Raw genomic sequence first — 25,135 nt, 5'->3', positions numbered from 1 at the left:
TAAAAATACATTCCAAATTAAAGGACACATAATGTTTCATTAATTTAATAAATTATGTGTACGTACAAAATTAGTCACCAAATAAATTTTATGTAATACATTTTAAAATATAAAATATATATTAAAAATAAATTAAATAATATATATTAATATCTTATATATAAATACATAATAATTAATTTAATAGTTAAATTTTTATATATATGTGATTTTTTTATTTTATTTGAACTATTTTGGTGAATTGGAGCCACAGAGCGACAACCTAGAAGAGTTCAACAATGGGTACTATTCCGGCAAGAGTTCTGGTGTTGTGCCGCCATGCCTTGCGTACAAATGGTGTCCGGACGCTTGTCAGCTTGCCCATGTGTCCTAAGCTTAATAATTTAATTTGAATTTTTTTCTTTTTTTAATTAAATATTAGCTTGTTTTATATAATTTTATTTTAAATATGAGTTTAATTTTAATACTGTAAAATCATTGAGTCATGGAATTATGTTATTGTAAAATATAATTATATTTGTCTTTTGTTGACGCATTATATAATTAAATGCACATATAAAATTATTTTAAATTAAAATTAAATTTTTTAAATATTTTAAAACCAAAAATATATATATACAAAAAATTAATTATAAAATTAATTATTGTATATTTATATATAAAGATATTTATTATTTAATTTATTTTTTATTTATATTTTAATATATATTTTTTATTAATAATTAATTTAATAGCTAATTTTTATCTACAATTAGTGTGGTTTATTTTGAAAACATATCCAAAGGCTGCGCTGTATTCGAATATTGCAAATCTTCTGACGTTAATAATTTTAAAATTTATTTGAGATCTAAAATTCGTAAAAATATAAATATTTACTCCTTATTTTTTTGTTCACCTAAGATGAAGAGTACACATTCATAATTGAAAAACCAACAACCATTTAGCCATAACTCTCAGCCTGGTCATTATTAACTTTCTTGTTAGCCAATAAACATAAAATTTGCTTTTGCGTCCAAAATATATTGAGTTAAATTCTAAAGTAGCTTTTGAGTTTACGAATTACACTAATTTAATCTTTAATTTATTAATTGTATTATTTATAATTTTAAAATTATAAAAAATATATTTAGTTAGTCCTTTATTTTATTTTTAGTTATTTAATTTTGTCACCAGTAGTGACAAAACAAATGAGTATTACGTTGGAGTTTGTTTGTCTCTGCCATTCTTGAACCCGAATTTCGTCGGAATTTGTCTCTATCATTGTTCAAATAAGAGTCATTTTCACCAAATACATGCCTTTATACTTACTACAGGTCTTGTTGAAGATGACATACTCCTCTCGCAATTCATACACGCCTCTTCGTCGCTTGATTTTTCCTCTTATACCTACTCCGTATTTTTCAATACCCACATGCACTGTCCCGGTATTTTTGTCTACAACAACATTATATGAGCTCTCTTTTCCTCCAATGTCCCTCTTGACCAGTGGAGCTATCGAATTGGCCTTTTTAGCGGCACTGTCGATCTTCCGGAACTTTTTGGAATCAAGCTGGAGCCATCTCAATCGGACTCTAATTCCTCATCGGCAAATACTGTGGCGTTGGGCTCAAACATAGTGGTGCAGTTATCGAGTTAGAAATTGTCAGAAGAAAAGGTTTGAGAGGTGTCGCCGCGAATTATGAAGATGAGATGGTGTCCTACGAAGTGCGGTTGACGTAGAAAAGAATCTAGAAGAGCTCCAAGGAGATGCTAAAGGCGGAGACAAACTCCGACGGAATCAGAATTCCAGAGCGGCCGAGACAAGTTCCAGCATGGTACTCATTTTTTACGTGATTGCCGACAACATAATTAAATGGCCAAAAATAAGATAAAAGACTAGTTAAATACATCCTTTACAACTTTAAAAACGCAAATAATACAATTAATAAGTCAGAAATTAATTCAATACATTTTATAAATTTCAAAAACTACTTTAAAATTTAACTCAAAATATATTTGCATATTTTGCCAAGGCCGTCTCAAATCACGTGGAAGGTGAAAGGTGTCCTTGAAATGGTAAGAAGTGAAGCGTGGATAAATAAATAGGCAACTATTCAAATGAAATATGCTAAAAACATCTTTTTATGAAGATTTTTGAATTAAAAGTGTACTTTGTTTGTTTAGCCACACTTTAAAAAAAATAACACTTTTATAACACATCAAAATTAAACTATACATTTTATCATTAATAGTACAAAAGAAGCATCTTCATATGAAGACCATAATAAAATCTTCGTGGTAGTATCCACCAAATAAATATCTTATGCCACATTGCAGAATCTGTACAAAAACTTTTACATGATTTATTAACCCAAAAAAAAAAAAAAAGTTAAAGTGATAGAATCATATTTTATGGGTCTGCGCAGCTCACGGCTTTCAGCCTTTCAGTGCCTCATCATGAAAAAGGCTTCAACTACGACCCGTACAATAATTGTACAATACGGCCTAAGCCAAATCGCACATGTTAGTATGTATTTTACCAAACTCGTATTGCCGTTATGGGATAATGGGATAAATCGGAAAAAAAAAAAGATTTTCAATAATCCTGTTTTTCTTTTTCGTTTTTTTTTTCAATTCCCATGTAGTTTATTTAGGTCTAATAGTTGAAAAATAGGTGTTTTTTTTTTTTTTTTTGCATAAGAGTAAAGTTGAAATATGTTTTAAAGATACAATTGTGAGATTCATCTTTTCATAAATTAGATAATAATATAGGAAGAATTTCAGGTATGCTATGTATTTTTTTAGAAGTCTGAAATTTCAGTTGTGATCATCATTGAGATATAATATTAAAGAAAACATAAAGTTCAGATTTGTTGATAAAATATACTATGGACATAAAAATTTAGAGTGCTTGTAGATCATATAACCGTTTCTTCCTTTATCAAATTTTTTTTAGGTTAAAATTCTCAATTTGTCCTCCACTCCTCCCTCCTGCAAGTTTGAAAAGCCACCCCAACCATATGGTTTCGGCTGAAATGTAGTCGTGTTAGAAGTTTTTTGTTTATTCTTTTTTTTTTTAATGTGTCTCATGTTAATGTTTAATCATGTTGTTCATATACCAAAAATTAGATATTGTGTAGAAAAATTATATATTTAGTATTTGATAAAAAAAATATTGTTATATTATTATAAACAGATTTTAATTAGACGAATACTAATATTTTTAGATGAAAATCGCATATTAATCAAAGATACTACAAAAGAAAAAAATATAAAAAATCCAAAAAATATCTTCAAATGAAAAATTTATATACAAAGATAAAAAAAAGAATAGTACAAAATTCAAACAAGTTAATATTATAAAACATTTAATTTCTACAAAAATATATGAGAGAAAGAACAAATAAATAACTTTAATAGAAAGCAAAAAAAAAAACAAATACCACATAAAAAAATTAATAAATCTGTTAACTACAAATAATATAAAATAAAAACAAAAAATTAATATGTAATTTTCTACTATTACAATATCAAACACCTATATCTTTTTTTTAAATACATAATATTTCACTTTATATTCTCTTCTAATTGAATAACTATATTAAATTATATACAAATCACAAAATTAATACTTTATACAGTATTTTTAAATTTAATATTAATTTATATATTATTTAATCAATTTATAAATAATTAACATTTTTAAATTTATATTATAAATTGTTTTTTTTTTTGCACATCGTACAAATTTTAGTCTAGTTATTATAATGTCATTTAATAATATTATAAAATTTTTATTATTCATTAATATCATGATTAATTTAATTCATTATCAATGTATCTATTTCACTTAGCAGTAGAAGAGATTCTAATAACAAAAAATTAAAAACTTATTTTTAACGAAAATAAATAAACATTGTTCACGTTGATGATTATAGATAGAGTAAGTTCACCTTAGTGAAACATAACCTTTGTTTCAACAAAATTTTATTAAACTTATTTTATTTAGGATGCAAAATTATTCGTCATCATGCCTTAGATTAAACAAAATTATTAGTCTTAATTATAGTAAGTTAGTGCTAATTAATTTATGACTGGATTGAGATTTAAGAAAAGTTTTATGTAACATTATTTTAGTTTTCTAATAAATTTTAATTGGATAAAATACTATAATAAGCCAAGGAGAATGAAATTTTACACAAATAAGCCAAATGGAAAACTAGTTCATGAATCTACCAATGCACATTACTATATAGTTCGAATCAGGATCATTCGAACTCTATTCACACATAATTTGAATCATGTTGATTCGAATTATACACAAACGCGCACACACACTAATTCGAATCATGTTGATTCGAATTACACTCACACACGCTGCAGATAGTAATTCGAATTGACCAGATTCGAATTACTCATGATTTAATTCTGCCCATTTTTTATTAAAAAATTAATAATTGATTAAAAAAATTAATAATTTAAAAATAAAAAAATATATATTTTATTTTAAGCATTAAAAAAAAGCTAACAAAATATTTTATTTTATACAAAATAATTTTAAAAAATGGTTTAAAAGATATTAGGAGTACTATACAAATTTGTAATGTCCTAATAATTTAGGATATTAAAGAAATACTCTACATAGTCAATAATAATTTAGAAATTAAAAAAAATATAGTTATAACCAATATTTACCTAAATTACTAGAATATTACAAACTTTTATAGTACTCTTAACATTTTTTAAGCTATTTTTTAAAATTATTTTGTATAGAAAATTGCTTAAAATGGCTTAAAATTCCCTTTGTTCTAGGCAAAACAATTTTTAAAAAATGGCTTAAAAAAATGTTAGGAGTACTATAAAAATTTGTAATGTGCTAGTAATTTAGGTAAATATCGGTTGTAACTATATTTTTTTTAATTTCTAAATTATTATTGACTATGTAGAGTATTTCTTTAATGTCCTAAGTCATTAGGACATTACAAATTTTTATAGTACTCCTAACATTTTTTTTAAATTGTTTTGCCTAGAATAAAGGGCATTTTAAGCCATTTTAAACCATTTTCAATGCAAAACAATTTAAAAAAATAGCTTAAAAAATGTTAGGAGTACTATAAAAGTTTGTAATATTCTAGTAATTTAGGTAAATACTGGTTATAACTATATTTTTTTTAATTTCTAAATTATTATTGACTATGTAGAGTATTTCTTTAATGTCCTAAGTCATTAGGACATTGCAAATTTTTATAGTGCTCCTAACATCTTTTAAGCCATTTTTTAAAATTATTTTGTATAGAATAAAATATTTTTTTGGTATAATTTAAATAAATTTATTTAAAAAATTTATAAAAAAATATTCATGAGCTATTAAAAATGCGCAAAAGAGTATTGTATGAAATTCGAATTGATAGCTCATTAATATTTTAAAAAAGTCTCATAATAAAATATTTTGTTAGCTTTTTTTTAATGCATGAAATAAAATATATATTTTTTAATTTTAAATTATTAATTTTTTTAATCAATTATTAATTTTTTAATAAAAAATGGGCAGAATTAAATCATGAGTAATTCGAATCTGGTCAATTCGAATTACTATGTGCAACTTGTGTTAGTGTAATTCGAATCAACATGATTCGAATGAATGTGTGTGCGTTTGTGTATAATTCGAATCAAGATTATTCGAATTTTGTGTGAATAGAGTTCGAATGAACCTGATTCGAACTATATAGTAATGCGCATTGGTGGATTCATGAACCAGTTTTCTATTTGGCTTATTTGTGTAAAATTTCATTCTCCTTGGCTTATTATAGTGTTTTACCCATTTTAATTATCAAATCATTCTTTAAACATTTATTTTGTTAAAAAATTAATTTTTATATTAAATTATTTGCTCTCTATAGATATTCAAATTTTTATTAAATAATAAAAAAAATACTAAAAGATGATCATAATTTATTATTTTTGGTCATCACTTAGTTATTAATGTTTGAAAGTATGGGATAAAGTATGTTCTTGAATTATTAGATTAAAAAGATTATACTAAAAAAATTAAACTAATAGTTAAATAATGATAAAAAATCATAAATTTTGATAGCTTTCTAACATTTTCCTAAATAATAATAAAGGTTGATTTGTCTATTTATTACAGAGTTTAACATGAGAAAAAAATTAATTTGTGCAATAAGTTTAGTAACTAATTTAATAATTAAAATTTGCTGAAAATTAAACTTTTCGACTAAAAAAATTTAAAAACGAATTTACTAGTAAATAATTAATTATTGTTTCCTTCAGAATAGGTAAATAATTAATTATATAACCTATATATGTATTCGGGTAAAAAACTGAAATGAGTCAAGGGTAGCTCATATTTATCCAAATCCGCCAAATTAAATTTTGCTACAAGAATCTACCAGATCAAATTTTTATGTAATTCGAATCGAAAGGATTCGAAATAGCTTTGCAAGTAATTCGAGTTGATTGAATTCGAATTAATCCCTATCACTCTTACCAAGTAATTCGAATAAAGTTGTACTGAATTATGCATGGAAAATTGTCACGTAATTCGAGTGGAGTTCATTCGAATTATAAAGGAGTAGTTCGAGTTATATTAATTCGAATTACATGGAGAAGGACACACGAGTGTAGTTCGAATCATATTGATTCGAATTACTTGATTTTGGCTACACTTAGTAATTCGAGTCGAGTTGTTTCGAATTACAATGGATTCGCCTATATAAGGAGTTCAAACCAAGTTCATTCGAATCACTATCTCATTCTCATACCCCACCAAATCCCAGAGAGAACGACCAACATTCGGGCCGAGTAAGACCGGAGCGGCATATTCAGGCGATGGGGGACGATCCGGGGAGGCTTTATCGTTTGGATGGAATTGCTCATATCGCCGGGGTGATCAACGACGAGGTTAGTGGTCGCTGATGTTGCGCTGTTTATAGTGTTTTCTGTTAAGATAGTGGTTTTATGATAGTGGTTATATGATAGTAGTTTTATGATATTGGTTTTATGATAGTGGTTTTATGATAGTGGTTTTTGTTAACAGTTTTTTATAGTGGTTTATGTTATTGTTAGTGGTTTAGGATAGTGGTTTGAAAATAGTGGTTTAGGAAAGTGGAGTTGGCCAGTGGTTTTTGTTAATGGTTTTTGATAGTGGTTTATGTTATTGTTAGTGGTTTAGGATAGTGGTTTGAAAATAGTGGTTTAGGAAAGTGGTGTTGGCCAGCGATTTTTGTTAATGGTTTTTGACAGTGGGTTATGTTAGTGTTAGCGGTTTAGGATAGTGGTATAGGCTAGTGGTTTTTGTCATCGGTTTTTGTTAGTAGTTTTTGTTAATGGTTTTTGATAGTGGTTTTAGTGTTTGTTAGCGGTTTAGGGAAGTGGTTTAGGGTAGAGGAATAGGCTAGCGGTTTTTGTTAACTTTTTTTAGTGGTTAATGTTTGTTGTTTTTTGTTAATGGTTTTTGCATCGAACGATAAAAATTTTTTTCTTTATGAAATGAATTGTATATGTTAGTGGTTTGTGAAAATATTCTAATTATGCGGTTCATCTACTGTCCAGCCTCGGCGTTGCATATCCAGCGTTAGGCGGCAGCAGGGGATGCGTCTTGATGAGAGGTACGTTCCGTACTTGCAAATGGCCAGCTTGTACCATCTTGCGAGACTGAACGACAGATGGTTCCGACTAGACGAGCCGCTAGTCAGTGCATTCGTGGAGAGGTGGCGGCTTGAGACGCACACCTTTCACATGCCGTTCGGAGAGTGCACCATCACACTTCAGGACATCGCATACCAGCTGGGGTTGCCGGTGGACGGTCATTACTTCAGTGGTTGCCTCACAGACTTCCACCTATACATTGAGGGTGGGAGGCCTGCTTGGACGTGGTTCCATGAGTTGCTTGGTGTCTTACCACCTGAAAACCAAATTCAAAAATTTGCAGTCAACTGCACATGGTTCCAGGAGACATTTGGAGAGTGTCCCGACGGGGCCGACGATGAGACAGTTAGGCGCTTTACCCGTGCCTATATCATGATGTTGTTGGGGACGCAGCTGTTTGCCGACAAGTCCGGCAATCCTATACACATCAGATGGCTACCCTTTATTGCTAGACTTGAGGAGATGGGTGGCTACAGTTGGGGGTCGGCGGCACTAGCATGGTTGTACCGATGCATATGCCGAGTCGCCAACAAACATGTAGTGAAGTTAGCTGGGCCTCTACAGTTACTGCAGTCTTGGATCTTTTGGAGGTTTCCTTCCTTTAGGCCTCCTGGGTATGATGCATTTAGCTGGCCCCTTGCCTCGAGGTACCTTTATTGTTTTGTATTATGTATCGTTATGGTATTCACTTTCAATTATGCAAGCAATTTGATGTCCGTTAGAATGACTCACGAATGCATTAACAAGTTTAACTTGTTACGCAGGTGGTCTGGTTACAATCCTGGGATTAGCAACAAGGGACCTCGGGTGCAGATGGCTCGCCTGAAGATCGACTTGTTACAGCCTCGGGATGTAAGTACACTGAGCTCATATCTATATCTAGTCGTTCTTTCAGTTTATATTTTCTAAAAGAGACCTCTTATTGATTTTATATGGTTTTTTCAGTTCATATGGATGCCCTATAGCGCACTCGACGTCATCCAAGTTGTCCATCCGGAGGTCTTGGAGCCTCGGCATACGATGTTATGGCGGTGTGTGATGTCCCTAATATATTTTGCGGTTGTTGAGTGGCATCAGGTTGATAGAGTGTTACCCCAGTTTGGTGGCGTACAGGCCCCACCGCATCCCCCCTGAACATCGACTTCTTGATGTCGAAGGACAGGAGAGGAGGTGACCGTTGGTTCCCGGCGCACTTACCTGACTGGCATCTTCACTGGCAGCATCGTGCGGAGCACATTTTACAGTTCGACATTGTGGCCGACCCTGGTCCCTCGCATGATTTCTTGGCATGGTGGCATCAGCATGGGAAGAGATTCCTGTCGCAAGAGATGTACTTGGGGGATCCACGAGGTATTCCTATTCCGGAGGAGGCGACTCAGAGGGGGTGCAGGCCGAGTTCTTGAGATGGACCGAGTCCACGATGTTCCTGATAGACGTCGTGTAGAGAGGAGAGCTCGAGTCGGGACACGTCGTAGCCAGCGTGAGCATGCCTGGCTCGATCATGCTATGGAGGAGGTTGAGGACGCAGGTAGGGGTCGCGGGAGACGACGTGGGCGTGGAGGCAGGAGGAGGGGGGCTGATGCTAGAGATGATGCACATCAGGCTGGGAGGGTTGCAGCTGGAGGAGGTGAGGCAGTTGGGGTTGAAAGGCCCCATCAGGGGGGCATGATGGTGAGTGGTATGGATCAGGTATGGGAGATCCCTCTACTCACACTGACGCTGGGCTTGGAGATTATTTCGTCGGTGTTCCCGGTGACGATCAGACACTTCAGAACAGTACTCCATGGGTGAGTTCGGACTCCATGTTTCCAGACTTCCTTGGTAGTGACGGGATTGTGGCAGAGTTCGGAGGACCGCATTTCCTTGAGGATATCCAAACCATCATGCAGGAGGATGATGCTGCACGAGGACGGGCTCAGCCGACGGCGACACAGGCACCGTTAGATGTAGATCTGAACGAGCTTGCCACGGTGCCTCCTGTGCAGACTTTTGCACTGGGTGGGACGCCAGCATCCGCACATACTCTAGGGTCACATTCAGTTGCCGGCCCATCATCATCCAGACCGGTACATGTCTCGCCCAGGACACCGACAGAGGATGCTGAGGATGATGACCACGACTCGATTGAGGATGAGGAGCCGATGATTCGGAGAGGTCATAGGACACGGGTTCCACGCCGTTGTTTCACGGGTTCTCACCTCCTTAGATGATTCGGGGATCGTCATGTATTTCTTGTAGTCATGTTTTTATTTTGTTTCTTCTTAGTTGGTTATCGGTGTTATGTATGAGCTACTTTATGTTTTTGTGCATCCAGCAGTTACTTTGATGTTATTCAGTGTTTTATCAGACACCTAGTTAGAAGGTGTACTTTGGTTATGTAACTTAACTCCATAATTATAAAGACATTCAACAAACATATTTGGTACGAAATACAACTTTCATGAATTATAAAACAGAACTTAGTTTCACCTAGAACATTGGTTGCTAAGTTAAATAAAATACACGTGCTGAAGTTAATACAATTAAAAACAGAGAAACCAACGTTCCTATTCATTCCCCCCTGTGCCTGTGGGTCATCCGGCCTGCGGACAACTATGACGAGTGTGTCCAGGTTGCCTGCAGAGGCCACACCTCTTTGGTCGGTTTGGATCTGCATCATCCATGTTGGTGCGTATGCGAGTAGACCTCGGCCGACCCTCCCTCGCACGCCTCATGTTCGGATCAGGTATAACGGTGGGCCCGACATATGGTGGCCAGAAACCCTCCGGAATGAGAGGTGTGAATCCCATCTGATAGACACCGAAAACAGAACTCAGGCGATATACTTCGTGGACGTAAGGCTGCCAAGTTAGACGTGAATAAGCACAGCATGCAAGTGCGTGAGGACACGGCAAATGAAGTGCTTGGAAGTATCCACAATCACAAGTCTGAGACCCTAGTGAGACCCTGTAGGTACCAAGTGAGAAGGGACCTGTCGGAGTCGTTTCAGCCACGGTGTACTCCGAGTTATCCCTGTCATAAACAGTCACCTTGAAGCACCTGGCCGTCTTCAGGTTTGCCTCGATACACTTTACCAGGTATTGACTGAATTGTTGTCCGGTACCCATCTGAGCCTGGGCCTCCCTCCCCTTACGGACAAATAGTTCCGCAAGCCTTCCGTATGTGGCCTTCACCAGCGAGCACACAGGGAGGTTCCTTACCCCCTTCAGGATTGAATTCACACACTCAGATATGTTGGTCGTCATGTGCCCAAATCTCCGACCCTCATCATAGTACTGTGTCCACAACGAGTACTCAATCCGGTTCGCCCAGTCACACATTGCCGGATTCTCAGACCGCAGAATGTCAAACCAGTAGTCAAACTCCACCTCGGTCTTCGCATATGCAGCGTTCACAAGAAGCCTCCGGGCATCTTTGCCCTTGAAGGTGAGGGCGAAATTTGCTGCAACGTGTCGAATGCAGAATGCTCGGTATGCAGCCGGAGGTAGCCATCCCCCATCGGGTGCCTCGAGTGCTGCCTTGATGTCGTTATGCCTATCTGAAATAACTAACAGACCTGGCTGAGGTGTCACGTGCTGACGGAGGTAGGAGAGAAAGAAGGACCATGACTCAGCATTCTCACCCTCAACTAGTGCGAATGCCACAGGGAGTATGTTGGAATTCCCGTCCTGTGCAATCGCCACAAGCAACGTTCTACCATACTTGCCATATAGATGGGTGCCGTCGATACTCACCAATGGCTTGCAGTGACGAAATGTCTCGATACAAGGGGAAAAGTCCAGAACATCCTATGAAAATAAGCCTGGGACTCGTCCACCTGTCCCCCAACTCGAACAGGGCAAGTCCTGATGACTGCTACAGTACCAGGCATCGTCAACTGAACTCCTAACACCCACCGAGGGAGCTCGTTGTACGACTCATCCCAGTCCCCATAGATGATTGCAACCGCCTTCTCCTTCGCCATCTACACCCTCCTATATGTAGGCCTGAAGCCAAAGTGTTCAGCCGTGGCATTTAGAAGCACCTTGATGTTGATGGATGCGTCAGCCCTAACCATTGGCATAATGAATGTCGCTATCACATGGTAGTCCAAACTCCTATGGTCGCTGGAGATGGAATTGGCGAGACAGGTATGCGGTCCGTTGTACCGCTTGACTTTCCAAATGCCCTTGCGTTGCCGGAGACTCAACCGAATCAACCATGTGCACCCATTCCCAAACTCAGAACACTTTCCCACGTACCTGCGATAGTCAGACTCAACTACCTTGTACTGTACCCCTCAGCGGATGCTGTACGTCTTCACACTCAACAGCGCCTCATCTTTATCCTTAAATTGTTGACCAACCTGGAACTCTATCATACCGGTAGACCCTTCCGTATCTCTAGCGCCAAATCCAGCAAGCTGGCCAGGATATTCGTCCTGCCTCATGGCATCCAGGTCCAAAGATGAAAAATGGGGTGGGTACTGCTGTGTGCCAGAACTTGATCCACCAGTAGCCCTTATCGGATCACTCACTCCAACATCATCGCCGCTTTCATCAGCGATCATATCCGGCTCGACATCATCGTCATCTGGATCATCAAACAATCCCTCTCCAACACCAGCCGGTGTAGGACACTGTACTTCGGTCGGAAGATGTTCCCCATGTCCAACCTCGTCTCCAACGTTGCCGCTGAGATCAACAGCAAACGATGGGGAGGCGGCAAGTTGGATCGCTGGCTCATACACTGGGACGGAGGATGAAGCAACCACAGGTCTCGAGCTCGAACCGGCCACCGCGGCTATAGTGTTGGCATTCCGGTTCGACCCACCCGAGCTGGATACGACGTCAACCAACTTTACCAACAGCTCTGGTGTCCTGACCTCGGGAAACTGCCTACGAGAAATAAACATGACCTGCAAGTCCTCATCACTCCCGATCGTGAAACAATCATACTTCACCGTATCATGGAGCACCGTGATTGGAATGCGATAGAAAAACTTCTTAACCCTTTTCACTCCTTCCAGACCAAGCTTCACCAGCACGGAGCTAACGAGAGCATCGTAGCTGGTCGTTGGGCTCACGATAATACATAGAATATCCTTATCAGTGAACTTCACGCCAGACCGAGTTTTTCTCTTAATCGATCCTCTGTGGTGTACTAGCACTAAAAAACTATCCTCACTAGCCATCTCACCTCTTTGTTGGTTGCAACATGAGTTCACAGCATATATATAGAGCTCCGCTCCATACTAATTCGAATCAACTTCATTTGCACCATATATATATAATTCGAATAAATTCCATTCGAATTACCATGTATTAGTAATTCGAATCTATATGTCTCGAAATATGCAATTCATCACCATTTCATACTAATTCGAATTAACATAGTTCGATTTATATTTGTATAATCGATTCTTATTGATTTGAATTACGTGACAATTTTCCATGCATAATTCGGTACAACTTGATTCGAATTACGTGGTAAGAGTGATAGGGAGTAATTCGAATTCAATCAACTCGAATTACTTGCAAAGCTATTTCGAATCCTTTCGATTCGAATTACATAAAAATTTGATTTGGTGGATTGGTGTAGCAAAATTTAATTTGGCGGATTTGGGTAAATATGAGCTACCCTTGGCTCATTTCAGTTTTTTACCTTATGTATTCTGTTGGGGTCATTATAACATATTAGAACACTAATTAAAAAATTATCTATTCCTTTTGGACATACATCAGTATTAAAAAATAATTATCTATTTATCCATCTTAATTTCATAATAAATGTTATCTTTTATCTGCAATAATAATTGAATTGCTTTTATCAATTGAAAGTTATTAAAAAATTTAACTTATTTTAATTATTCTTTTAATTTTTAAATTAAAAACTTTAAATTTCTTATCGTTTTGTTTTTTTTTTAAATATATATTGAAACTTAACTTATTAAATATTAAAAAGACAATTAAAAAATATATTAAAACCCTTAATTTTCTTTTAGGTGTTCTCATAACAATTCCATACAATACTCGTGTTTTATTTTATTAATTGCCTTTCATATTACTATATATAGTGGATTCATTATTATTTTTTATTTTTATTTAAAAAGATTAATAAACAAAACCTACAAAAAATATTAGATGAAAAATTTATTTTTGTAATAATCAAATTTTAATCGAATCGTGTTAGTTATATGCACATATACGTAAGTATCTTTTTTCTTTTTTTTTTTCATCCTCTTTCTCTAGTCTTTTTCTCTTTCTCTGTTTTTACCTCCTTTTTTAAATTTGTAAAATTTAAAATATTTTTATAATTTTCAAATAAATTTATGTATTTTATTATGTTATTTTTTATTATATCTTTATATAATTTAACTTAAAAACTAATTTATTTGAATAAAATTTACTATTTTTAAGAGAAATATATGAAGACACATAAATTGTTTTATGTCAATAATAAAACATATAAAAGAGAAAAAAAAAGATATAAAAAAGTATTTGCACTATTTAAAATAATTTTTTGTGTTATGAAACTAAATTTTTGTATTTTTTTATTGTTATTCAACAAAAAATTACACAATTTAAAATAAATTTATTTTATATAACTAAAATTCTTGGGTTTTTTTTTATTAAAAAAAAACTTTGTACTTTTCTATTTTATTTCCTTTTCTTGTTTTATATTTCTTGGCACTTTTTACATGATAATATTTAATAGGTTCATTTTTTACATGTTCTAAAATGTCACTTACTTTTTTTTATAATTAAATTCATAATACACTCTGAATAATTTTAGTTTTTTTCTTACTTAATATTATTTATATTTTTTAATAAAAATATAAGATTTTAAAATTAAATTGAGTTTGTTTTCGTATACATATTATAACTTTTTAAAAATATATTGGTATTTAAAATTTTTTCTATTTCATAAATATGATTTGGAATAGATTAACTTAGCATAATTTTACTATGTATACATAATGACTTGAGAATTTTATTAAAAATAATAGTATATATAATTTTAATATTTAATAATATTTATCAATTACTATCAATGTTAGAAAATACACATATAACGAATTAAAGTTATGCCAAATGGAACTTCATAGCATGATTGGATTTGCACTAGACTTGGGTTCAAGCCTTCAACTTTGTGCTCATTGTTCAGCATCGACTGCAACATAATTACCAAATCTTGAGGGATGTTTATAGTAATTTATTGCACACAATATGACAAAATTTTTAACTTTTACCGGACCGTACTTGGCATATCAGTGTTACAATAAAGTGAATGGCACATTTAAAAGTTTTCCAATAATATATAGTATAAATTATTTTATGATATGTTATTATTTAATTTATGAAATGATTATTTTAGTTTACTATTATTTTTAAATTATAATTTTTAAATTATAAATTTTCAATCTTAAATTATATAACTCTAAATTTGGAGTAGTTTAAAAATTTTGAATAATTTTGTAATGAAGTTAGTAAAAGTTTATAAACTAGATCCCATTTTTATAAGTATGATTTCATTTTTTTTTCGAAAATAAATTGTTTAGATTTAAAACATTTGTGAAAAGAAATAGTAGTTTAATCTATAAGTTAGTTTTTGAACAAAATAAAATTTTACACATTAAACATGAACCCGTATAACTTTCCTACTGTATACATATAAATAGGATTTTTTATTTTAATAAATAAATTAATTATAATAATTACTGAAATAAATAATTTAAAAAATATTTATCGAAATAAATATTCTTCTTGCCAATGAGTAATAGCTCAAATGGCATAGTCTCCCCATACTCAATTAAGAGGTTGCGGGTTCGAGTCTCCTATCTTTAGTAAAAAAAATAAAATAAATATTCTTCTTTAATTTTGTTTACACTGTAAACGAGATAATTTTGTATGTATCTTACTTATATATGTATTTATAAATAATTAAATATAATTTTTGAAAATAATAAAAAATATTAATGATTTAAATTGGACCAAACTCTTAAAAATGAAATGTTTCAAATAATAGAAAAGATTGACGATTTTAAATAATAAAAAAGATAAACAGTCAATCTTAAATAATAGAAAAAATAAACTGTCATTTAAAATAAACACGTTAACTAGTTTACTGGGATGGACTCTTATTCATGAATGGAAATTATCTAACCAATCAATCCATATCCATTGAATTCTTTTTGGGATAAGATTATTTAAATTATATTTTAAATTTTATATATTTCTATACAACAAATGAAATTTTTATGTACTCCCATATAACAAATAAAATTTTAAATTTTTATATAAATCCTAATAAAAAGCCGTCCATGGAGGTAAGTAAGTGAATGGAAAAAACACTAATGAGTTATAGTTCAAATGACATAGTCTCCTCATACTTATTTAAGAGGTTGCCGGTTCGAGTCTCTATATCTTTGTAAAAATTTAAACTGTAAATGAGATAAGAAAAGGGTAAATATTTTTTAAATTATTTATTTCAATAATTATTATAATTAATTTATTTATTAAAATAAAAAATCCCATATAAATAACAAACAATAGAAAATGTAAATATCTTTAGTCATACATATATCAATAAATAATAAAATCACCAAAAAATATAAATAATATGATATTTATTTTATTTATGTTAAAAATATTCGTTGAAGCTGTTGTCTTTAAATAAATAGTAAATAACAGGTTAAATTATTTTATTAATTTTATTAAATTTATAATAAAAATTTTTATATTTTGTTCAGTTGAGTCTCTAAACCAATTTAATTTTTGTAATTAAATTCTTATTATAATAAATATTAAAAAATATTTATAAAGTGTTAATTTATTATTATATTTATTTTTTATTACGATTGATAAAAATAAAAGAGTGTGCTAAATGGATAGACCTAATTATAAAATTTAAAATAATTTAAAATTTTAACTTAAAATATATATACATATATAAATTTAATTATAAATTTGATAAAATTAATAAAACTAACAGAATAATTAAATCTAAATAAAGTTAAAATTTAAAATAAGAAATATCATAAAATTAACATTAAATTGTGAGAAGAAGAAAAAAACTTAGAAAGAGAGACAGAAATGAAATGAGAACATTAGAATTCGAAGAAAGATAACCCCACGGCATGGTGAATCCTCATCTTTCATGAAATTCAGAAACAATGAATGAAGGGGATAGGGCCACAGAGCCATACATTGCGAGACACGCGTCTCCGTACCCGCGCAATGATGCCGTGAAATGAAATGTCTCACAACCACCCACTGTCCTCGGTGTCTTCAACATCCATCCATTGCTAATTTGCTACATTTCTATTTTCCATTTTTTCCTGCAACTAATTTTTCCTCTAAATTTTTAAATTCCAATTTTGTTTCACAAACTAAAATTATTGTTAAGTTTATTAATATTAAAAATGTTAAATTTTTGTTTTGACAAATGATTTATATGGTATTGAAAATTTTAGTTGTTTTATAATTTTTTTTTCTATTAAACATTTAACCAGCGCTATAAAACAATTGAATAAGAGTTTATCATTTTTTAAGATAATTTACGCTAATAGAATAAATAGAGTTTAAAATTACACAGATGTGTTAAATTAGAATTGGTTACATATTTTGTTTTAAACATTTTTATACGGGCAATTTACACTATAATAAACTGAATGAGATTTAAAATTATGCAGATGTCCTAAATCAATTTTTATTACATGTATGTCCTAAATTAATTTTGCATAATTTTAAACCCTATTTAATTTATTAGTATAAATTACCCTTTTTATATAAATCGAATCAAGTTTTAACTTTTATACCATCTTAAAAGGTGATATTTTATAATAATTTCTCAACATTAAAAATTTTGGTAATAATTCTTTAGATGCTAATGAGTCAAATGATAATTTTTAATAAATTTTTAGAAATTATTTATTATTCCATTTTAAATTCATAAGTTTGTAAAATTGTAGATCTTTTGAAATTTGAACTAAAACACAAAAGTTATATTTCTATTCTTATTCGTTTTAATTTTTTTATATTATACACTACAATAAAAACTTTGAGTATTGTCGGATTCCTCAAATATATCTGATGGTAATCAATTTACTGTCAAAAACAATCTGACGGTATAAACCTCACCAGTAAATGTTTACCATTGGATTTATTTCGTACCGTCAGATTTTGTGACAGATTACCAGCTCAGGAGCCCCAGTTGGTTACCGTCGAATGTTTTCGATGGTAATGTTGGTGCCAAAGCATATTTTTACGCGTCATGTTATCGTCGGATTATTCCTACGGTAATTCTGATGGTAATGCCATTTTATTTTATTTTTAAAATTTGAAATAAATGGCAATTTTAAATTGAATTTTTTTTCACATAATTAGTGATCAATTATAATAAAAATTTTATTTAAAATAATATAATGTGCAAATTAAATAAAAGTCAAGTGCACCAAATAAATGTATCAAACAATAAAACAAAAACCTAATATTTACAGATTCAGATAGTCGTCGTTGTCGTTGTCGTCAATCCCGTGGCCCTGAGTCGGCGGTGCAGGAGGCGATGACGATGTCCGTGTGCCACCAATGCTACCGCTATCACCTGCAACAGGACCGCTACCATCAGCAGGGTCGATGCCAGCGGCATGCATTTGGGCCTGGTACACTTTCATCTGAGCCTCCATACGTTGCATCCGCTCCAGCGACTCCCTAAATTTTAGCCTGAGCTCATTCGTAGACGTCACGCAGGTGAGGATCTTCTGATACCTCTTCCGATAATTGTTAAGCTCCTGAGCTTGCTGGTGAAGGCTGCAGTGGAGCTCCTGCACCTGGAGCCTCAAATCCACGCCTTCCTCGGACTGGACGGCTGGACTGGTGGTGGAGCCTGACAACGGCCTCAACATCGAGGTGCGAAGGCTGCTGGCGAGGAACGGTCCCATCCCGTATACGAGATTCTTGTACAGGGCTGAGGCGATCTCGCGCCAAACTGCATCGGGGTCCACAATTGAGGCCATAGCTCCATCAGTGACGTCCTTCCCACTTTGCTGAGATTGCTGAATCACGGACGCTAATCTCTGTGTGTAGGACTCTTGTGCAATTAACACAAGTTACTGTGTGATTAGTAAACTAAGATAAATATACAGTTAATATCTAATAAGAAAATAGCAGAAGATAATCAAACGTATATTTATTCACATAATGGTCATGAGACCACTGATCAACAAATCTCGTTTTGTTCTTGTGGGTGTACTTGAAGGTCTCCACCAATGTGGCCTCGCGGTCCAACGACTTTGACTATAGAAATTACATTGAGATACAAAATTATTAGAATGCTTAGTAATGATATGCAAAACATATAACATAACGAACTTGTTAAAAATATTAAAGGAACTACATACCAGCCTAACCTTCATCTTCATGAAGGTCGCCGAACTGCTGGTGTACTTTGACAATATCTCTGATGCCCTGTTCGCTTGGTTGGTGAGATGCTGATGCCTGAACCCCGCATCATTCTCCTAATGAGTGAACAAGCCCTTCTTTACCTCTGGTCCGAGCCAGCACGTCTGCTGGTCCTGGCCGTTACGAACATCATTCAGCATCTGCTGGAGCCGCCTACCCATCTTATAGTCGAAGATCTTTCGGATCGCCAGGTCGTGTTCAGCATCCCAAATGAAGTATAACTGCAACAAAGAAGCTTTAAATTCAGTTAAACAAGATAGATAGAGGATATAAACTAGCAAAAAAGAATTAAAATAGAAATAATGAAAGTAATTACCACCCATTTTTCAAACCAGCGTTAACTAGTCTTAGCGGAAATCTTCGTGTAGTTGGGTCAAGAATCAACCATTTGTCATCTCCTGAGTACACGTGTTTGGGTTCGGCAAAAATCTAACAACAATCCATAAACAAGAATCAACCTAAATCTACTAAATAGGAATAAGATTTTCAGGAAATCTCAGCAATAACAGGAATCATAACCAACAAAATTAGAAAACAATAACTAGCAGCATTCCAAATCAACCTAAATCCACTAAATAGGAATCAATTTTTTAGGAAATCTCGGCAACAACAGGAATTGTAATCAACAAAACTAGAAGATAATAAACAGAAAATTTCCAAATGAACCTATCTACTAAACAGGAATCAATTTTTCAGGAAAGCTCAGCAACAACAGGAATCATAATCAACAAAAATAAAAAATAATAAACAAAAAATTTTCAAATCAACCTAAATCCACTAAACAAGAATCAATTTTTCAGAAAATCTCAGCAACAACTGGGATCAGAAAAAAAAAACTAGAAAACAATAAACAGGAAATACATGAGCATTGAACATGATACTTACCCCATGCCGCCATCAGGCCAAATGCGCAACTATGCGATGGTAGGTGGTGGAGGGGCATCAACTGCTGCATCACTGACGTGGCTGGACTCCGGCACCGCGGCATCCGTCGTTGGACCTGGCATCGCCGTGGATGCGAGCTGTTAAATGGTGGGAAGCAATGTTGTCGCCATGGACGACGGCACGTAGTTGGTGTTAGGGACCATGATGAACGGTTGTTCCGCTAAACCCGCAACATGTGGTGTGACTGGGGTGGTCGGAGTAGAGGGAGTGGATCCAGAAGTCCCGGGGATACCGGAGAAAACCCTCCTTCTGCCTCGACCATGGCTGCGACCACGACTGGTAGCCTGATCTGCAGCACCTCTTCCTGTCGTCATGTCTGCATAAATCAAAATTAGCCGTAACACAGTAAATCAACATATTTCAGACAATGTCAAACAACTCCAACAACAATATTCAATAATTCAGTTTAGTAATCGAAACACTTTTCAAAGTTGAAATTCAAAGTTCAAAATCAAAATCAAAATAAGAAAAACCAATTCAACAATCAACAAAACCTCAGCATATTCATAAACTCAAATTCAGCCATCTTCAAACACGTATAAAAATGGACAGCTCAATATAACTTAATTTCTCAATCTTTTTTTATCTATTAAAATAGACAGCTCAGCAATAATTTTTTTGATTTAAAAAAAATATTTTAGCCAAATATAGAGATTTAATTAACTTAATATAGAGATTTCAATTAAAAAAACAAACAAAAACAAAATATAGAGATTTCAATTAACTCAATATAGAGATTTTAATTAAAAAAAACAAATAGAGGCACAACATAAAAATTTCAATTAACAATATAGAGATTTCAATGTAACCTATTGTTATAGAGGTAGAATCGAATCAAAGAGAAGAAGCTGGGTAGCGGCGGTGGTAGTAGCGGTGACGAGTAGACACCAGAGAATGGAGGCTGGGGAACAATGGTGGTGGCTCTATGGTGCTCGCCGGCGGTTCGGAGGATGGAAAAGAGGGAGAGTAGAGGGAGAAGAAGAAGAATGAACAGGTCTCGAGGGTGGGTTGAGCGATTGCGATGGAGAGGGGGCTGTGGTGGTGGCGGTGTAGGCGGCGGCAGATGGTGGTTTTGGGGAGAAGGAAGGAGGGCGATGGCGGTTTAGTGAGAGTGGGAGTGAATCCAATGAGAGAAAAGAGGGTTCTCATTTTGAATTTACGTCTATTTACCGTCGAATTTATCGTTTAAATTTTTTTATGGTAAACTTTTGCAGGTCACCAAAACACATCATTCCACCCTCCTTTGCCCCTCATGTTCCTATATTCTCTCTCTGTTTTTTCTTTTCTTTTTCTTTGTGTCGATGAGTGAGTGTAAAAAAGAGTGTGTCTAATTTTAGAGATTTAGAGTTAGGGTTGGATAAAAATGAGTTAAGATTATTGAGGATGTAATAGTGATAGCATAGAGATGTGACCTGTATGCAATGATAAAGTGTGGATTGAGTTTGAAAATGCACAGATTTGTGAGAAGAGGGTGAAAGAGAGATGTTATTTTGATTTTATTTTAATAGGAGCAATTTGGTCCAAAAGTTAAGAAAGAATGATTTTAATTTGAAATATAATGTTGAGGACCATTTTGAATAATAAAAGATTAAGAATGATTTTGATTTTGATCCCAAATTTTAGGGACCAAAACAACACTTATTTCTATAGAAATTTTGTACACAACACAAAAATTTTTGCTGCAAATATATTTTGTTGAGTCAATGTTCTGAGCATGTCGTTCTTCAAATATATTTGTGTTTTGTATGTTTTGTTAGTTGGGTCTCAATATTTTGGATATGTTACCTTTCAAAAATTTCTATGATGTGCACCAAAATTTTTATGTTGTACTTGTGCCCCATATTTTCTATGCTGTATATATTTTGTTAGTTGAGTATCAATATTTTAGATATGTAGTCCTTCAAAAATTTGTGTAATGTGTATTAAAATGTCTGTACTCAATATTTTTGCTAAACATATATAGAAAAAGAAGAAGATGACCACAACAATGTTAAAAAAATGCGCGTACAATAAGTCAAACTTGATTGGACTTGGTTTGAGAATTACTTGGCCGTTTAGGTTTGTTGATGTGTGTTATAGGTCCACACATAATAAATTGAAAGTGTACTTCTTTCTTCTTGTTTCAGGTATATAGCTGTCATAATAATTTTCAACTAAATTACCAAAAAAAAAAAATACTATTCGTACAATAAAATTAGTTATTAGTGTATTTGTATATAAATACATGTGTGATTTAATTTATTTTTAATGTGTATTTATATTCTAACATGTATTTTATACTAGTGACTAATTTTGGTGGCTAATATTAGTGTACACGTAATTCTTACTAAAATAGTATCTAAAAGTCTACATCGCTAATAAAAATAATTCCAAAAGATACTAACAACAAATAAGTCCCGAAAATATTTAAAAACGCAGCAAAAAAAATAAATATTAAATATATATTCTAAAATAATACTTTAGAGATTCGATTATGGTACAAGTTCTTGCAAAAATTATTAGAAAAATAAGATATTTTCATTTCTTAAAAAAAATTGTAAATGGCTAAATTGTTTTGAAAATTTGTATCAAATGATAGTCGTTTGCAAAATACGAAAGTTTTTTTTGTAACTTATAAAAAATAATATTTATTAACTCTTTTTATCACATTTTCAAATTATACATGAATTAATTTGTTGATAATATTTTTTAAGATTTTTTTTGTCAGTGTTTGAATCTTTTCGATACCGAATTAATAATTAACTCAGTCAAATTATTTAGAGATAAATATTGTTTTGGTCCTAAGATCTGAAGTCAAAATAAGAATCATCCTAACCTTTTTTTGTTTGAAATAGTCCTCAATGTTCTATTTAGTATTAAAATTGTTCTTTTAAAAACAATAATTTTTTAAAAGACAAAAATACTTTCACTACACCCTACCATCACCACCCCAGACTTCCTTTTCATAGTCACTACTACCACCACCAATACCTCATAATTTTGTTTTTTTTTAATCAATAACATCAAATTCTTCAAATTCAACAAAGTTCTGAGAATCGGATCAGTCATCGAACCGCTCTAGTCACTGATTTACTGGTCCAACCAGTGCAACCATTGTTCAACCAAAAAAACTGTTTTAAAATAAAATAATAAATAAATTATAAATAAACATTCTAAAATATAATTATAGCCTAATATAAATCTTAAAATATCTTCTAAATTTAAAACACTATATGAAATATCATCAACCAAAAATAAAAAACAGCAGCATAAGTAGTGCATAACAATGCAGAGACAAGCAAAGTACATGGTATGACTTGTTAATTTCAAGCACATTAATTTTAGAAATTATTAATATCATAGTTGATTAATCAACATTCATCAATCTCCAACAAATATCCATCCCACAGTAGTTAAAAATTATCAATAGCAGATGGAATTTTCTCTGCTTGGTCATAATAGGAAGGTACCTTCCATAAGAGAAAAGAATATTCCTCTTGAACACTTCCTTTTGAATAACTGGAACATGGTGAAATTAGATACGAATATTATGTTAAAGTTCTTTCCTGGTAAAATAACCAGCAAACAACCTTCTTTGGCATCCTAAATATTTATCCTCAAGAATTTACAATTTCATGCCAAGGAAGCTCCAAATTCCAAATCCAACGAAGAAAGAGCAGAAACCACCAAAGAAGCTCCTAATTCACAATTAATCATCTTAAACCAGAAATCAATAAATATATCAATTAAAATTCAAAAACAGCATATTCACTTTTTTCAGAAATTAAAAAGAACAGTAGCAGAATAAAAAATCCATTTTTAACAACACAAAATCAATAATTTAATTTTAATCCACATTCAGAAATCAATAAATCACTAAACGAGCAAAAAAGCAAGACTCGAAGAAGTGAAAAATCGTGTAAGCCTGTAAGGAATCCCATTAACCTCCGACAAAGAGCAGAGCGACAAACAAACGACGGCGAGCAGGGAGACGACGGCAACAAACAGACGGCGAGCAAATCCAACCCTCAACCAAACGACGTGCCGAGCCACAAGAGAGTGGCTGAGTTCTAGATTGTAACAGCCCAGATCACCCGCTAGCACGATATTGTCCGCTTTGGCACACAAGGCCTCACAGTTTTGTCTTTGACGATAGGGATGATAGCCGAAGTCCTCCACACTCACTCGTCAAAACACGTCATGCTAGGGAGATGTATCCACACTCTTATAAGGCATGCTTCGTTTCCTTTTTCAACCGATGTGGGACCTTACAATCCACCCCCTAAGGGAGTCCAGTGCCCTCGCTGGCACATCAATCCGGACTCCGGCTCTGATACCATCTGTAACAGTGCAGACCACCCGCTAGCACGATATTGTCCGCTTTGGCACGCAAGACCTCACGGTTTTGCCTTTGACGATAGGGATGATAGCCGAAGCCCCCCACACTCACTCGTCAAAATGCCTCATGCTAGGAAGAGATATCCACACCCATATAAGACATGCTTCGTTCTCCTCCCCAACCGATGTGGGACCTTACAATCCACCCCCTAAGGGAGCCCAGTGCCCTCGCTGGCACATCGATATGGGTTTCGGCTCTGATACCATTTGTAACAGCCCAGATCACCCACTAGCACGATATTGTCCGCTTTGGCACACAAGGCCTCACAGTTTTGCTTTGACGATAGGGATGATAGCCAAAGCCCCCCACACTCACTCGTTAAAACACGTCATGCTAGGGAGAGATATCCACACCCTTATAAGCCATGCTTTGTTCCCCTCCCCAACCGATGTGGAACCTTACAATCTACCCCCCTAAGGGAGCCCAGCGCCCTCGCTGGCACATTGATCTGGACTCCGGCTCTGATACCATCTGTAACAACCCAGACCACCCGCTAGTACGATATTGTCCGCTTTGGCACACAAGGCCTCACGGTTTTGCCTTTGACGATAGGGATGATAGCCGAAGCCCCCCCACACTCACTCGTTAAAACACGTCATGCTAGGGAGAGGTATCCACACCCTTATAAGGCATGCTTCATTCCCCTCCCCAACCGATTTGGGACCTTACATAGATAGGGGGAAGGAGGAGGCCGTGGAGGCGTCGACAACAACGGGCGGCAGTG

At 33.7% G+C, this 25,135-nt stretch overlaps 2 protein-coding genes across 2 annotated transcripts; both read right to left on the bottom strand.

The window, feature by feature from the left end:
• Positions 1-10,220: 10,220 nt before the first annotated feature.
• Positions 10,221-11,611, bottom strand: LOC107632686 (uncharacterized). Its single transcript, XM_016336353.2, has 2 exons — positions 11,465-11,611; positions 10,221-11,315 (listed from the first exon to the last, which is right to left on the bottom strand). Exons 1-2 carry the CDS (start codon positions 11,609-11,611, stop codon positions 10,221-10,223), a joined length of 1,242 nt encoding a protein of 413 aa, XP_016191839.2.
• On the bottom strand, positions 11,612-12,541 carry LOC107632688 (uncharacterized). Its single transcript, XM_088506755.1, has 2 exons — positions 11,943-12,541; positions 11,612-11,888 (listed from the first exon to the last, which is right to left on the bottom strand). Exons 1-2 carry the CDS (start codon positions 12,539-12,541, stop codon positions 11,612-11,614), a joined length of 876 nt encoding a protein of 291 aa, XP_088362881.1.
• Between the last annotated feature and the right edge of the window lie 12,594 nt (positions 12,542-25,135).

Source organism: Arachis ipaensis, chromosome B3 (genome assembly GCF_059453495.1).
Source record: "Arachis ipaensis isolate K30076 ecotype BB chromosome B3, ASM5945349v1, whole genome shotgun sequence".
NCBI classification, from domain to species: Eukaryota; Viridiplantae; Streptophyta; class Magnoliopsida; order Fabales; family Fabaceae; genus Arachis; species Arachis ipaensis.
The sequence above is the reverse complement of the archived record's forward strand: the minus strand, read 5'-3'. Positions and strand labels throughout refer to the sequence as shown.